Source organism: Rousettus aegyptiacus, unplaced genomic scaffold, assembly GCF_014176215.1.
Source record: "Rousettus aegyptiacus isolate mRouAeg1 unplaced genomic scaffold, mRouAeg1.p scaffold_m13_p_3, whole genome shotgun sequence".
NCBI classification, from domain to species: Eukaryota; Metazoa; Chordata; class Mammalia; order Chiroptera; family Pteropodidae; genus Rousettus; species Rousettus aegyptiacus.
Window position 1 is genome coordinate 172,459,747 of NW_023416306.1, and position 14,113 is coordinate 172,473,859.

Genomic DNA, 14,113 nt, shown 5'->3' on the forward strand with positions numbered 1-14,113 from the left:
GCTCGTAAGGCACGCCACAGCCAGTGCCGCGGGGCTGCTGGTCTTTCTTGCACACGTGGGTGTCCTCGTTCCACAAGCCTCAGAAGGGCGTTTTGTTTCCAAGGAACTGGACAGAGGATCTTAGGTACTGACCAGCCACCGAGTTTTCTCATTTTAACCGTGACATCGACGTTACGTACGTAAACGTGTGTGTGCGCGCGCTCAGTGGTGTTTCGTGTTACAGACACACCCAGCTGGCCTCCGTCTGGATCAAGAGATGGAAGCTGTCCCCTTCGGGTGCGCCTCCCCGCAGGAAACCCGGCCCTGCTCCTGAGGCCTCCGGTGCCCCTCCCGTTCCTTACCCGCTTCTCCCAGAGGTGGCCACTCTTCTCACTTTTAAGACCACAAATTATTTTTATCCATTTTGGGATTTTCTGTAAAAGTACTATGATGTGGTTTCTTTCATGCCTGGCTTTCCTTCACTACGTGAGTTCTGTCCATCTCGTAGGAGCCGTAGCTGCCGTGGCCGCCTCTGCTGTGTGAATGGCCCACAGATTTTATCCCTTTACTCTCCTAGGCATTCGGGCTGTGGCCGGTTTTCAGCCGTTACAAATGCTGATGTGAACATTCTTTCGTGTGTCGTGGTGTATCACGTGTGCATCGTGGTTGAACATACACCTGAGAGGACTTGCTGGATTAGAGTGTGCACGTGGCCAGCACTGGAGCACGGTCCCACACGGTCCCACAGTGCTCATGTCGGGGTTTCCTAACGGTAGCACTGTTGACATTTTGGACTGGATAATCCTGCTTTGTGGGCGGTTGTCCTTTGCGTCGTAAGATGTTTGGCAGCATCTCTGGCCTCTACCCACTAAATACCAGCAGCACCGTACCCCAACAGCCGTGACCTCAGAAATGCCTCAGGCGGGGGCAGGGGGCAGGTCATTTGGTTCCCCATTGTGAGACTTGGCGTTTCACTCTCTCAGTGGTATTTCTGGACGAACAGAAATCCTTAAGTTTGGCGGCTGGACTTCTCATTCTTGTCTTCTACAATCAGTGCTCTCTTGCCTGCTGCTACCCTTCCCTGCGGTCAGGGCGGTTTTCTCTCGTGCTGTTTGCCTTTGCGTTTGGACCTTCAGTCTGCCTGGAAGTGTTTTTCTGTGACTGTTGTTGCGAGTAGGGGCAACGCTCGTCTGTTCCATACGGGTATCTTCCCAGTCGCCCGAGCCCTCTTCACTGGGCAGACCGTGTCCCGCGCTGCCGTGCAGGGGGCCCCGCGCTGAATCCGTCAGCCGTGCGCGCGGTCAGCGCGGTCCTTTCCTGTTGCCCACGCTGTTGCTCTGGTCCGTTTGTCCGGTCCTGCCCGGCACTGCGCTGTCTTGGCCACGTGCATGTCATGAATCTGGCGGCCTGGTGGCAGAAGTCCTCCACGATTCTCTTGGTTATTCATGCCGCTTTGTGTCTCCATTTATAATTTAGAATCATCTCCTCAATTTTCAGAAAAGTAATTCTGCTAGAATTTTGATTGGGATTGTATTGAAATCTATAGATCAAAATAGAGAATTATTAACATCTTCTGATCCACGGACGTGATTTATTCCCCCACTTACAGAGACCTTTAATTTCTCCCTTTGTTGTTTTCGATGTATAGGCCTTGTATATCCTTCGTTAGATTTATTTCTAGGTATTTGGTACTTTTTTGGGGCTCTAGTAAAGGATATTGTTTTTTAAATTAGTTCTTTTCTAATTATTTGTGGCTGGTATGAGAAATGGCTCATTGTTTTAATCAAATTTTACACAGTTCGTTGAAACTAAAAATTTAGCTGAGTAGCTTAGTATTGTCCTTTTATGTGCCCCCCCACCCTCCCCGTTGCCCCCCCAATTCAAGGCAAATTGTGGGCTCATGGTTTACTTTCAGTTTTTGCTGCTCTGACTTTTAATCTTGGTGGTTCCCTTGAAAGGTTGACTAGGAGGCCAGCCGTCACTTCACGGATGAGGGGGGTGGGGTGGTGGCCCCACCCGTCTTCTGGGGCAGGGAGGCAGCACAGACCAGGACCAGGTGCGCCCCATGGAGCCGGAGGGTTGGCTCCCTGGCTTGGCTGCTGGCACAGCTGCATTCCCATCTTAGGGGAACCGCTTAATCTTCCTGGGCCTCTTTTCAAATGAGGAGATTAACCCTGGTCGGCCTGATCCTCCAGGGTGCGTGCGGGCTGCTGTGAGCGAGCGTTGTAAGTGAAGAGCTCTCTGGTGCGTTTTCCTGCCCCTCTGCAAGGGGGCTCGTTCCCTCTGCCGAGCGAGCCCCTAACGCTTGCCGTTTGATGTTCAGGAACGAGCAAGAGATCCCTTCTTCCACGGAGGCATTACTGACGCCGTAGACAAAAGATTCTTTGGTTTTCAGAGTCAGGGTCGAGAGCAGGAATTTTTTACTTGACCATAGCTACTCAAAGTCTACAGTCCTGAAAGAGAAAGAGTCAGACTTGCTGAGAGGGAAGGCAGGCTGTTTATTTCCCATAACCTTTTATGGCTACTGCCAGATGCGCTTCTGGACTCGGGGTGGCCGCTTAATTCTGGAGGGCCCGTGTTTGCTTGTATGTCCAGGGAACCATCACCTGAGAGTGACAGGAGACCTGACTAACAGCAGCCGACCCGGCGAAGGACTGCTTCTAGCCGTGGTGCTCTCGGGGACCCAGATTTCTTTCTGTTGTCCGCTCTTCGCCCTTCGTTTGTTGGCCTTTCACTGCTCCTTGCCTCCTGTTGGACGCTGCAGGAGCCATTTCGTAAGCTTCACATCTGCATTCCGGGCAGGGAGAGGAGATGGAGGCGGAGCTAACCCATCTGTCCCTTCAGCAGGGAAGGCTTTTGCCTTCCCAGAAACTCCTGAACTTCCTGGGTGCCAGAGCTTTGCAAGGCGGCTCCTCCGAGGTCCGCAGAACGAACGAGCAGGGGCTGGGAACGCCCGTGAGGTTGCCAGAGAACAGAGCCAGTTGCATTAGGTCTTTCTGAGCGGAGAATAAAGCAGTGAGACATTAGAGAAGAATCTCTAAACACACCATAAAGCAGAAAAAAGAAAGTTGTATTCCGCCGGGAGGTCTGGGCAAGGCGCCAGGCCAGGGTGGCCGATCCTTTTCTTCAGATGCTGATCACAGCCGTGCCCTGTTCCTCTTCTGGCTTGCCGCCGCTCTGCGTGCTCGCCAGCTGCGTTCAGCTGGCGACAAAGCCCCGTGACGCGGGGGAACGCTGGGTGCTTCTGACACGGAGAACGCAGCCGTCGGTGCCGGCGATGCAGTTTGATGAGAGTTTAGAGCTACCTTTACGTTCAGAATGTGGGGGTGTTTTGCCTCGTAGCCGTTCATTTAATCTCTGTGCTTCTTCAGCTGTTGGTTTTAGAGAAAAAATGCACGTGTTAAAGTAGATTGGTTTCCGTGGGAAATGCACACCGCTCGCTGCGGTGCCCTTTGTCCCCACTTTGGCACTGTGGGCACACGGCCGGCCGCAAGCGCAGTGGGGTGCGCAGGGTTCCAGACTCCTGAGTTCTGAGAATTCGCTGATCCCCCGTCGGAAGGTTCTTGGCCGGAGGAGAGCTCGGTGACCGTAGTCTGAGTACGTCGCGGTGTCGTATGGGACACTGGTAGCCGAGGGCTCTGAGCGAGAGTCTGATCGTGCTGCTCAGCACGGTGGCCGGCAGCCACTTGCGGTTATTTAAATTTAAGTTGGGGTGAATTAAAATTTAAAAACTTTAAAATTCGATTCTTCAGTGGCACGGGCCACGTCTCCGGCGCTGACAGCAGCGTGCGGCAGGCGCCTGCTGGTGCACGGCACAACGTTCGAATGTTTTCGTGTCAGAGAGTTTATCAGGTGGAGCTGGTCTGGGGGCTTGGCATTACTGCCCTGAAAACTTACCATGAGTGATTTCTAGTATTTTCTTCCGATTTTACCTTTTTGAAATAAGCCGAAGCGATCTTCAGTGAATCAAGTTCTTCATTTATGGTTTTACTGTGCGGTAAATTTTGTGCACATTTCTGGTATCTTTTGAATTGTCTTTATGTTCCGACGTGGCGTCACCGTGAAAAGATTCGGAGTGGGCTGCATTTCCGGTGGGCCTTGTGGCCTTACTCGTGGCCAACGGGTCCGTTTTGGTCCTGACAGTTTTGGTTTTACTTGGCTGTTGGTCCCACAGAGTGGAAAATTCTTTGCACATCTTCCTCCCTTTTAAAAGGTTTAGGAGTGAGGCGTCGGAGGAAGGGTAAGGAAACTGTGGGACTATGTGAACTGTGAGTACTGGAAAATGGGATTTTCTCAGACTGCGGAAGTGTAGAGTCTCGTGAGACAGAGCCATCGAGCACTCGGTGGCAGGGCCTTCGGCACTGTGTCCGCACCGCGGCCTCCCGCCACCTCGGCCCTGTCCTCCCCCGCCCCCCCCCCCCCCCGCCTCGTGAGGTGTTGCTCTCGAGGGCGCCCGCCGCGGACTCGTGTCTTTGCTGTTTTATGCGGGAAAATGGCTCTGTTGCTCCCCTTGGTTTCTTACTTGCTGATGTGATTATTCAAAAATGACGCCAGGATCCAAGCCCCCCAGTGCAGAGCGCAGAGGAGAGCGGCCCACTCCGCGACCCAGCAAGTTCAGGAGCCCGCACAGAACTGGAGAGCAGCTGTGCTTGACGGGTCCCGCGTGGCGTTCGCGTCTTTCGATTAGAACAGGCTGATGAAAGATGCAGCCCGTCGAGCCCGAGCGGTAACGTGGAAGAGACGATGTGGGAAACTGGAGACGTTACAGTCGTTGGAAGTCAGGCTTGTGGAGAACTGACGGGTCGCCTTTCCCCCCGCACTAGGGCGAGCAGGCGTCTGCCCGGCCCACAGAGCCTGCTACTCAGCCCGGGCGCGGCCTGGCTTACGTCACACTCCATGTGTGGTCTGCTCGGGTGACCCCTGTCATGAGACAGTGGATTGCAGGAGCCTTTCCACCACCACCCGGTCCTTCCTGGTGGTCCTTTGTCTGTCGCTCTCAGCAGATCAGTTAGAGTCCCGTTAGATGCTGTTCAGGGACCTCAAATTTTGGCCGCCATATAGCATAGAACTTTTTTCACTTTTGCTTTTCTTTGTTTCCTTTATTTAGTTCTGTTTTCATGCCTTTATAAAAGTTTTTCACTTTTAAAATGAAAATCTTCTTTCTCATAGATTCAGAACATTAAACAGACAAACAGTGCTCTCAAAGAGAAGCTCGACGGAGGAATAGAACTTTATCGACTTCCAGAGGTAGGAGCTTGTCAGCATCATCTCGGGGGCCACCCAGCTTATGTGTTTAAGGGTGTATGATGTCCTCATTGCATTTCCAGCCACGTCTGTTAGAAAAGTATAGATGCCATTTTGTAAATGTAGTTGATGTTAAAATTCTGATCTGGGGAAAGGATTCATTAAGCCTCGTAAGGACATACTGTCTCTAAACATGGTGTCCTGATGTGACTCCTTTGCATGTCCAGGTCATTCAGAAGTGTAATGCGCGCTGGACCACGGAGGAGCAGCTTCTGGCCGTACAAGGTACGGGGGTTCTCCTCGCGGGGCCGGGCGCAGGGCCAGCTGCAGGAGACACTGCCCGCCCTGCGCCCGGCACAGCTCGCGCCAAAGCAGAGCCTGGGAGGGTCGCAGTCCCGTAGTGGACGTCGTTTTAGCCCCGCTCCCGAGACCCCTCTGGGCTGTGCTTGTTTCCTTCCCCGTGTCTCACAAGATGCGAAAATGAACGTGAAGGCATCAGTTTCTGACCGCGCGAGCAGTCCATTTCAGCAGCTGCGCGCTGGGTTCTGCATAGCTGCGAAGTACAAAACCCCGGAAGGAGCAGACTGCTAGGGTTTTAAGTGAGGTCGTGGGGGTGTTCTGGGTCTGGGGACCTTGCAAAGACGAATGCAGAATGCCCATGACCATAGAGTAATTGCCGTCATGTGACATCGGATGGCAAGGTGGAGGTTTCTGGGTACAGGGTCACACTGAAAAACTTCGACCTGTCATCTCCAGGGTAGGTCTGTCCAGACTCGACTGCTTTTCCCGCTGGTATATACACTAAGGTAGTGCCTGCTGTTAGAGGCCTGTATGTTTTCTTACTGGACACGAATAAGTCTCAACTGTGGTTTTGTAAATTGTTTTTCTCTTGTATTGAAAAAAAAAAATGCTCTCTTACATCCTTAGCCATCAGGAAATATGGCCGAGATTTTCAGGCTATCTCAGATGTGATTGGGAACAAATCAGTGGTACAAGTGAAAAACTTTTTTGTAAATTATCGACGCCGCTTCAACATAGATGAAGTTTTACAAGAGTGGGAGGCAGAGCATGGGAAAGAAGAGACCAACGGGCCCAGTAACCAGAAGCCTGTGAAGTCCCCGGACAATGCTATCAAGGTTCCTGAAGAGGAAGACGAGGTAAATCTGAAAGAACGTGATCTCTTCTCTGCCAGAGTCATGCTCAGTAGCCCAGTTAGTGTCTTCGTGGGCTGCCATTTCCGGCTGCAGAAGGGTTTTTAGGTTTTAGCTATGTCGGTAACTTGACGTTGGCCTGTGAATGCCGTAGTATGTGTGTTGAGTTCACTCAGGTTTTGGTCACATTCAAATTTCCAGACAAATTGCTGGTTTCATCCTGGCTTCCTCCAGCCGCAGAGTATTCCACGTCACGAGTGTTTCTTTAGATGCGATAAGAACCCCGCCGCAGGACGGTAAGCTGGAAGCGCCGTGGGGCGTGTCAGTGAAGCTCAGCCACGCGAAATAAGTCGTCATCTCGTCGTGAGGTTAACAGGCTCACTGGCGAGTCTGCTCAGCTAGCCAGGTCCTCCGGGTCTGTGTCTGCTGTACACATCCTCCAGCCTTCGATGCTGTTGAGGGCTAACCGGCTTACATGTTTGATGGGGACAGTTCTCGGTCCCGTGGTTGGCTGGCCTTCCTGCATTGCGCTGGCAGGCTGGTAATCTCCAAGCTGGTGGCACTGATTTCATCCGCCCAATCAGCAGAGATTAGGCAAGATTATTGAGGCTGCAGGGACCCATCTGCCACCTCCCTACCTCCTGGGGCAGGGCCGTCGCTGTTCCCCCACCTCACCTGGCCTGCCCAGCTGCGGGTTACTGCCTCGCAGTCCCGCAAAGGAGGGTGGCTGGGCGTAGGTAAGCTAGTTGCCAACCACGTTACGTTTGAGTTTGTTCACTGACTTGGCGATTTAAGGGTTAAGGTAGTTTACAAGGAGACTCATGCTCCTACCAGTCTTCCCACAGCCATGCGGGATGATTTGAAATTACCTGTTTTCTGTCGTCTGTGCTTCCTTTGGAAGAGCCGGGCTGTAGGAGCAGCCCAGAGGCCCTCCTGCCCTGGGCACGGGGACAGCTCGGTGGCAGCCTGATGTCCACACAGGGCTGGTGGCCACTGGTCAGAGAGTTACAGCATAGACTCCTTAGAGCCTTCCAGCAGAAAGCCTTTGTATTAAGCGCACAAAATCCATAATGCTGCCAGTGTAAGGGGGGCTCACCCATGTGGGGACCAGCCCGTGACCTGGCCCGTGACCTGGCCCGGAACAGCACAGGAGCAAAGCGGAAGTGTTGGTGTCTTTGGGCAGTGATCTTTGTCCCAGCGCTAATTGCCCTTTTAGCAGCAAATTAACTTTTTCGAGTCCGGGACTCACTGGGAAGCACTGGAAGGCTGCAGGTGACCAGGGGAGGGACTTCAGAGTTCGTGGGAAGGAAAGCGTTTCATGAGACGTTTTCACCTTCGGTGTGGGGAGCGCCGCCGGCAGGGCCCGCGGGAAACGGGCCGGCGGTGAGGGTGGGGCCCGCGGGACGTCCGTTCTCGCCCGCCCTTCCTCATGCCTGGCGCACTGACCAACGGACTCAGGTGGGTCAGTCACTGCTTTCCCCCTCATTAGTCCAGAAGGTCCAGCCTTGATGGTCCACTTACGATGTCGGGTTCACACCAAACGCCCCGTTCCCTCCCCGCCTGGCAGCGTCGCCCCCCCATGACGAGCCCCCCGTCAGGCAGCCGTTGCCGTCAGGTCCTCCGCGTGTCCGTCCACCCAGCCTCCTCTTCAGATAGTGTCATCATCTAACGCACCTCTGGTGTATGATCTGTATATTTCCGTACAAATTTTTCATCCCTTTCGTCATGTAAAACACACACTGTATCTCACGCTCTCTCTCTCACACGTGCCTATATTTCCTTTTCTTAGCCTCTTGCTTTTCGGTTGCTGGGAGCATAGACCTTCCACTCCGCCAGCCTGGTTTGCCATCCTCCACTTGCAGAAGGAAGTTAATCAGTGAGGACCAGCCGCCCCCTGGCCGCCGAGGGCCTGAGGGCACTTGTTAGGATGCTGGTCAATCGTCCTGTGTGGTCGGTGCTCAGAACTCGGTGTCCTCGTGATTCCGCATTCCTTTTTTCCTGTTTACTTCATGGAGTCCAGCAGCTAAGAAAGACCGCTGGCATCCTCCCTGCTCCCTGCCCTCTGCCCTCAGGTTTTGTGCCTTGTGCAGCACAGACAGGAGAGGACGGCAGAATCGCCAGAAGTCCTGGCACAGTGGCTCCTCATGTAACACGGGTCACAGGTTCTGCGACTTTACGCGAAACATGGCGTAACAGAACCAGGATTACTGTAGGCTGCAGGTGCAGGTGAGCGTTGGGATGAGCGCGGCAGCCTGCCCAGCCTCCAAGGAAATCCACACCGAGGCCCTGCCGTGAAGCTGTAACATAAGGGCACGCTCTCCTTCGGGGCTGAGAAGAGGGGGAGGCCCAAGGATCGGAGCTTTTGGGGTCCAGAGTTCCTCCATGTGGCCAAGGATGGGTTGTGGGGCCAGGGTATTGGAGAGGCCACCGAGCGGTGGCAGGTTAGAGGTAAAGTTTAGGATTCTCACTTCAAATTGTAGAATGAGTCCGTGCATAGCTAATGGAAGTCTCTGGCTCAGGACTAACAGCGGTCCTCGTCCCCCGGCTCACCTGAAGGAGCCGCCATGTGCAGAATGTGCCGGGTCTGCGCTCGTCGCCCAGCGGTCTCCCATGAGACATGGGAGGGTCACAATGGGCGCTGACATGCAGCCACCGTTAGGTGCGGGAGTAGGAGCCAGGCACGAACAGGAGAGCGCGGAGCTCCGTGCTCGGAGCCTTTCCGGGAGAGCCCGTGACCTGAGTGCTCTCGTCCCTGAGTCCCAGCAGGAGCCAGCGGCTGCTCGTGGGCTGCCACGCGCGCTGCCTTTTCCGGGGGCGGGCGGGGGGTGTTATTTACTTCTGTGAAGTAGTTGACGTTATTGTGCATATTCGGCAATCGAGGGAAGTGAAGCTTCAGTGGAGTGGTGGCTTGTCCAAGGGCGTGCCGCGAGGAAGTGGCAGGGCCCGGACTGGAGCCCGAGACGTGCGGCCGTGGAGGCCACTGGCTCCCGCCCGGGCCGGCCGCACTCTGAGTCCCTTCCTCTCCCCTCCTCAGGCTGCTTCTGTTCTCGACGTCAGATACGCATCTGCCTCCTGAGAAACTGGTAGCTCCGAGCACTTGGTATGGACGACTGTGTTATACCCAGGATATCAGGTATTACAAGACATCACCTAGCCATCTGCATCACATCTCCGTGGACAAGCAGCTATTACCAAAAAGGCATACACTTCCAGTCCCGTGCTCCATCTGCCTTAATTCCTCGCTCGTTCCTCCATGCTGGCGCCACCTCCCAGACCGCTCCACCGCTTCTCTCACGCTGCCCGAGTGCTGGGGGACCTCGCGGCCGGCGCCCTCCTGTAGCTCTGGGGGCCCCCGCCCCGGTCGGAGCTCCCGAGCCGTCAGTGGCAGCTCTTGCCATCAGCAGCCGCAGAACAGGGGTTCGGCGCGGGAGCGCGGCCCGCAGTGTCTACCTTGTGCATAGTGTACTTTTCAGAGTTAACGGACCCTGTCGGCCTTCTAGAAGTCTCTCTCGTTCCTTTCTGAGGCGTCCACCTAAGTGATATCATGCTTCTTTGGAAACCACAGTATGTTGGCAGACTGCATCATCACCTCTATCGTGCCAAACGCCCTGATTCAAGCCCATTTCCCCGAGGAGGATATGACTACGGCCCAGACGTGGTTGGCTTCACCCCCGCGCGCCCCGCCCAGCAGCTGGAAAGCCACTCGCTGCAGCGCTCCTTGGACACTGAGCATCACAGGGGCGCGGACCTCAGCGCTTTCTGCCTTCAGCTCTCAGCGTCGCGCCCCCAGGATGGGTGCCGCCCCGTCTTTTCCCGACTCCCCACCACCCAACTCCAAGAATTGGTCCATACCACTGCACCTGGTGCTCGTACATTGGAATCGGTGCCTTCTCCTTTTGGCAACCATGGTATCCATCCTTTTCTGTTTTAGTGTCTTATTTCTTCCTTCAAGTTTATTGCTTGCCAAAGATGACATCGCTGAGATGCGGAGGCGGGAGCGCCTGCTGCAGATGCCGACAGAGTGCGGACCGCAGGCGTCGCTTGGCGCGGCAAGGGCGTCAGTAGCTGGCGATGGCTTTGCGAGAGCTTCGCGCTGTTTGCCCTCCGACCTCTCGGTGTGCCTGGCCTCGTGCGCGTCACTCCACGTCTGCTTTCGTGTCCTCCGTGTACCGACACGCCCACAGGAACCCCCCCCCCTTCCGTGTTATTAGTACAGGACAGAAATGGTTAGTTTATTGGTTCTAGTGAGACCGAGTTGAAAGGAAACCATCTGCATGGTGGTATGCGATGCCTTTCCGTCGGGCTGGGAGCTAGTGAAAATCTCTAATAAATGTCCCGAGGCTTCCAGAATCATTTTTCTTCTCTTGCCAGTCCATGGAGCTGCCTGAGGGTTTGAGGGCTGGACTGTCAAATTTCATTCTAACCCCCTGCGCCCTTCCCCCTCACGATCAGTTGGGCCTGCACTAAATATGGTAAAGCAGCTTTTTGTTGTTTTCTGTATCATTTAAATAGTTGTCCTGCTTTCAATACCAAAAAAGAAAAAAATGCAAACACTTTAAGGCAGCATAAACAATTCTTAAGAATTTAAAATATGCAATTAAAATTTCAGTGTGTTTTGACTCCCGAGCACCTTGCCGCCCCCCTGCCCCCAGCCAGCTGATTTTCTCTTTAGGAAGAGAGAAGATCAGCTAGAAACATAGATGGTTTGAGATTATACTTTTTTTATATACAAATCTGGAAAAAGGTCGCTTGGAGGGTGTAGGAAATAAAATAGGAGCTTCCCGACCTTCATCGCCTTGCCCCTGTGCTAGGAGTCTGTCGTTCAGGTGGGCGCGTGTGAGGAGCAGCACCAGGGCCGGGCAGAGGGCAGGCGCAGCCCACTGCCCCCGCTGGGTCGGGGAGAGCAGAGCAACACTAGTCATGGTGGGGGCTTGTTTTCGTTTGTCATAGGCTTGCTGCATAATTGGAAGATGACAGGAACAACGGGGAGGAGGTGGCATGTTTTGCACATCACTTTAAGGGGACACTAGGCATGATCAGAAGCTTCATTTTCTCCTTGCTTCTCACGAGCGCCTCTCTCAACGGAAGTAGGCACTTGGCTGCAGTGGGCTTCTCGCTCCGCCCCCGGGTCTGTTCTGCTCCCCCCCAGGCTGTTCTCCTTAGGGGCTGACCCCGTCCGGTGGTGCTCGGTAGCTTGATGCTGGTTCTCACGGGGCGCGCGGTGGCGCCAGGCCTCTGTCTGGAGTCTGCACTGGCCCCTTACCTGGTCCCCGGCACCAAGAGGTCTCCAGACCTGAAGAGTCGCTGTGCTGGTGTTTCTGAGATCAGAGCAGCTGGATTTTGGCTTTCTCTCCAAGGGAAGGTGGGGGCTTGTCGTTTTCATTTGCCAGGAAAAAAAGATGAGTTGTCTGCTTCGTGGGTAGCTCCATGCAGAAGACAACACTGCGTTTCCAACTGTTCCATTACACTGTCCGCAATGATGTTGTAAGTGCAAGAGATCACTTAGCTTTAAAAGCAGAGTGCTTTGGTCTTTTTTGTGTGAAACCCCCTTTTTAATGTATCAAGACGGGGTGCATCAGCAGGTCGTGTTTGGATGTGCAAGGGTCCACAGTGACAACTGCTCCGGATGCAATGTTCACTTAAGCTTTGTCTTCTTAAAAATTATCAATGTGAATGTCATAATTATATATATATTTTTGTGGAAAATTTCTCCGAAGTATAAGTTATTGTGCAAATTATAGTACCATTGAAACAAATGATAGTTTTAGTTTAGAAATCCTAAAAGATATAAATTGCATTGCATATGCATTAAAAGTTTGTTTTATTTAATTTTATGTAGATGTGTAAAGTGTTAGGTAAAATTTTTTTTCACTTATCCATTGAAACACCTTGTTACTTGAATATTGTGTTGACTGGTCTGAAACGGTGATCAATTCTGTAACATAGCTCTTTTAACCAGGAAGCGAGCCTGCCTCGGCCGCGCCGGCCAGCGGAGTGGCGGGGCGCAGCCGGGCGCTCGTGTCACACGCCCCTGCGCTGTCTTGGTGCGTTTGTGCCAAGACGCCAGTTCCTCAAAATGGTTTTTGATAGTTTTTTAACTTATAAGACCCTTTGATGGTCACAAACCTCTAATCAAAATAAAAGTGAAATAATAGTTGAGTTTTGCAACTTGACTATGGTGGACTAATCAAGCAGTTGTTTTCTGTGTATATAAAGTTTCCTCAAATATCACACCCCACTATAAGTGTGCTCATTGTCACTTTAAATTTCAACTATGCCCTATTTTTGTCTTTCTAAATATCAAATGTACTATTGGTATAACTGCATACCAAAAATAAGCCAAACAGTGCATTACACTGACTGGACCCTGCTTGCGTGAGCAGAGGAAAGGAGGGGCCCGCGCAGCCGAGAGCCTCCTTTTCTGTCTGTCCAGGCTGTTCCTAAATCTCGTGACCCACAATTCAGGCTTCTAAAAGCAAGTGCGACTTTGCCTCGAGCTCACTCAAGGAGGTTAGCTCATCGGAACGAGCGACCCTGGGCAATGCTCCGAACCCCTCTTTCCACCGCTCCCGGATCTCACACTTCTCCTAACGATCGTAAAGCACAATGCAGTAACGTTACAGTTCAGAAGAAGGAAGGTCAGTATAGTCTATGCATGTTGTATGATAATGAGTGTTTACAGTCACCTTCTCCTAAAACTAAAACTGATACCGGAGTGGGTAGTATTCCATTATGTAGACTTATCAACTTTGCTAAGTGCTTTTTAGATTGCTTCAAAGTTTTTCAAGATTTTAAAAGATGTATAAGGTTAAGTTTGCAAATATAATGGAAATGCTGTATATCTTTTGAAGTGATAAAATCCACGTTGGGATTTTAAAGAAAATACGTTGTAATGATGCCGTCGTACGTGATATTTTGATGTCTCTTTCGCCTGTTTTCTATTTCAGCGCATTCATCATGGTGAATGATCATAGCATTATAATTGCTTAGCCATTGGATGATGACATTTGTTAGTGGAGATTGGAAAATTTATTTGTGAAATTCTGCAGAATTCATTTTTCTATTTCCAATATTTGCTGAAGTTAAATAAAAATTTTCAAGCCATTGATGTAATAAAATATGAAACAAAACAACTTTCTGCCCCGCCCCCATCAGAGCAGTGCCCGGTCTGATCCGGGCGGGGTTCTTCCTTGCCCTCCCTGCCGAGCCCTGGGGTCCGCTATCGACACCCCCAGAGCTGCTCCCCGTGGAGACATAGCTGGGCGCCTTCCGATTTGGTCTGTAGCTCTGCCTTAGCCACGTCTTTTTCACGGATGCTCATCCTGGGGTTGGGGTCAGACCGCGGTGCGTGAGTTCGGAGCAGTCGCGGTGACCAGGGGCTCCCGGACTCCCCGAGGGGGTGCTCTCCGTTTTCAGCCTGACCAGACGCGGGCACCTGGTGCTGGCCTCGGGGCTGGGGGAGGGGCCGTCCTCTGTGCAGCAGGCGCCTCATCGCCTGAGGCAGCTCTGCAGGGCCCCACATCAGGCCCACAGTGGTGACCGACTGATAGGTGCACCTGCCTCAGTTTACCTCTTCTGTCTCACTGTTCCTCATCCCTCGCCCCTATTCCCTGGGCTCAGTTTCAGAATCAAACCGCCCGCAAACCAGCACAGGCTCCACCTTCTGGTAGAGTCTGCATCCAGACAACACATGGAAGTGAGAACTTCTGTCCCCCACCAGGCCTGTCAAAGCCCCGTGA

At 52.8% G+C, this 14,113-nt stretch overlaps 1 protein-coding gene across 3 annotated transcripts in view; it reads left to right on the plus strand.

The window, feature by feature from the left end:
• Positions 1-13,478, plus strand: part of RCOR1 (REST corepressor 1) — a 97,860-nt gene extending 84,382 nt beyond the window's left edge. For 2 of the 3 annotated variants that reach the window (XM_036239500.1, XM_036239501.1), the window contains 4 exons: positions 5,149-5,226; positions 5,451-5,508; positions 6,151-6,380; positions 9,409-13,478. In XM_036239500.1, the coding sequence (XP_036095393.1) occupies positions 5,149-5,226; positions 5,451-5,508; positions 6,151-6,380; positions 9,409-9,450 (408 nt within the window). In that variant the 3' untranslated portion in view covers positions 9,451-13,478. The remainder of the gene's footprint in view (positions 1-5,148; positions 5,227-5,450; positions 5,509-6,150; positions 6,381-9,408) is intronic. The other variant, XM_036239502.1, reaches the window with a different exon arrangement.
• Positions 13,479-14,113: the final 635 nt, after the last annotated feature.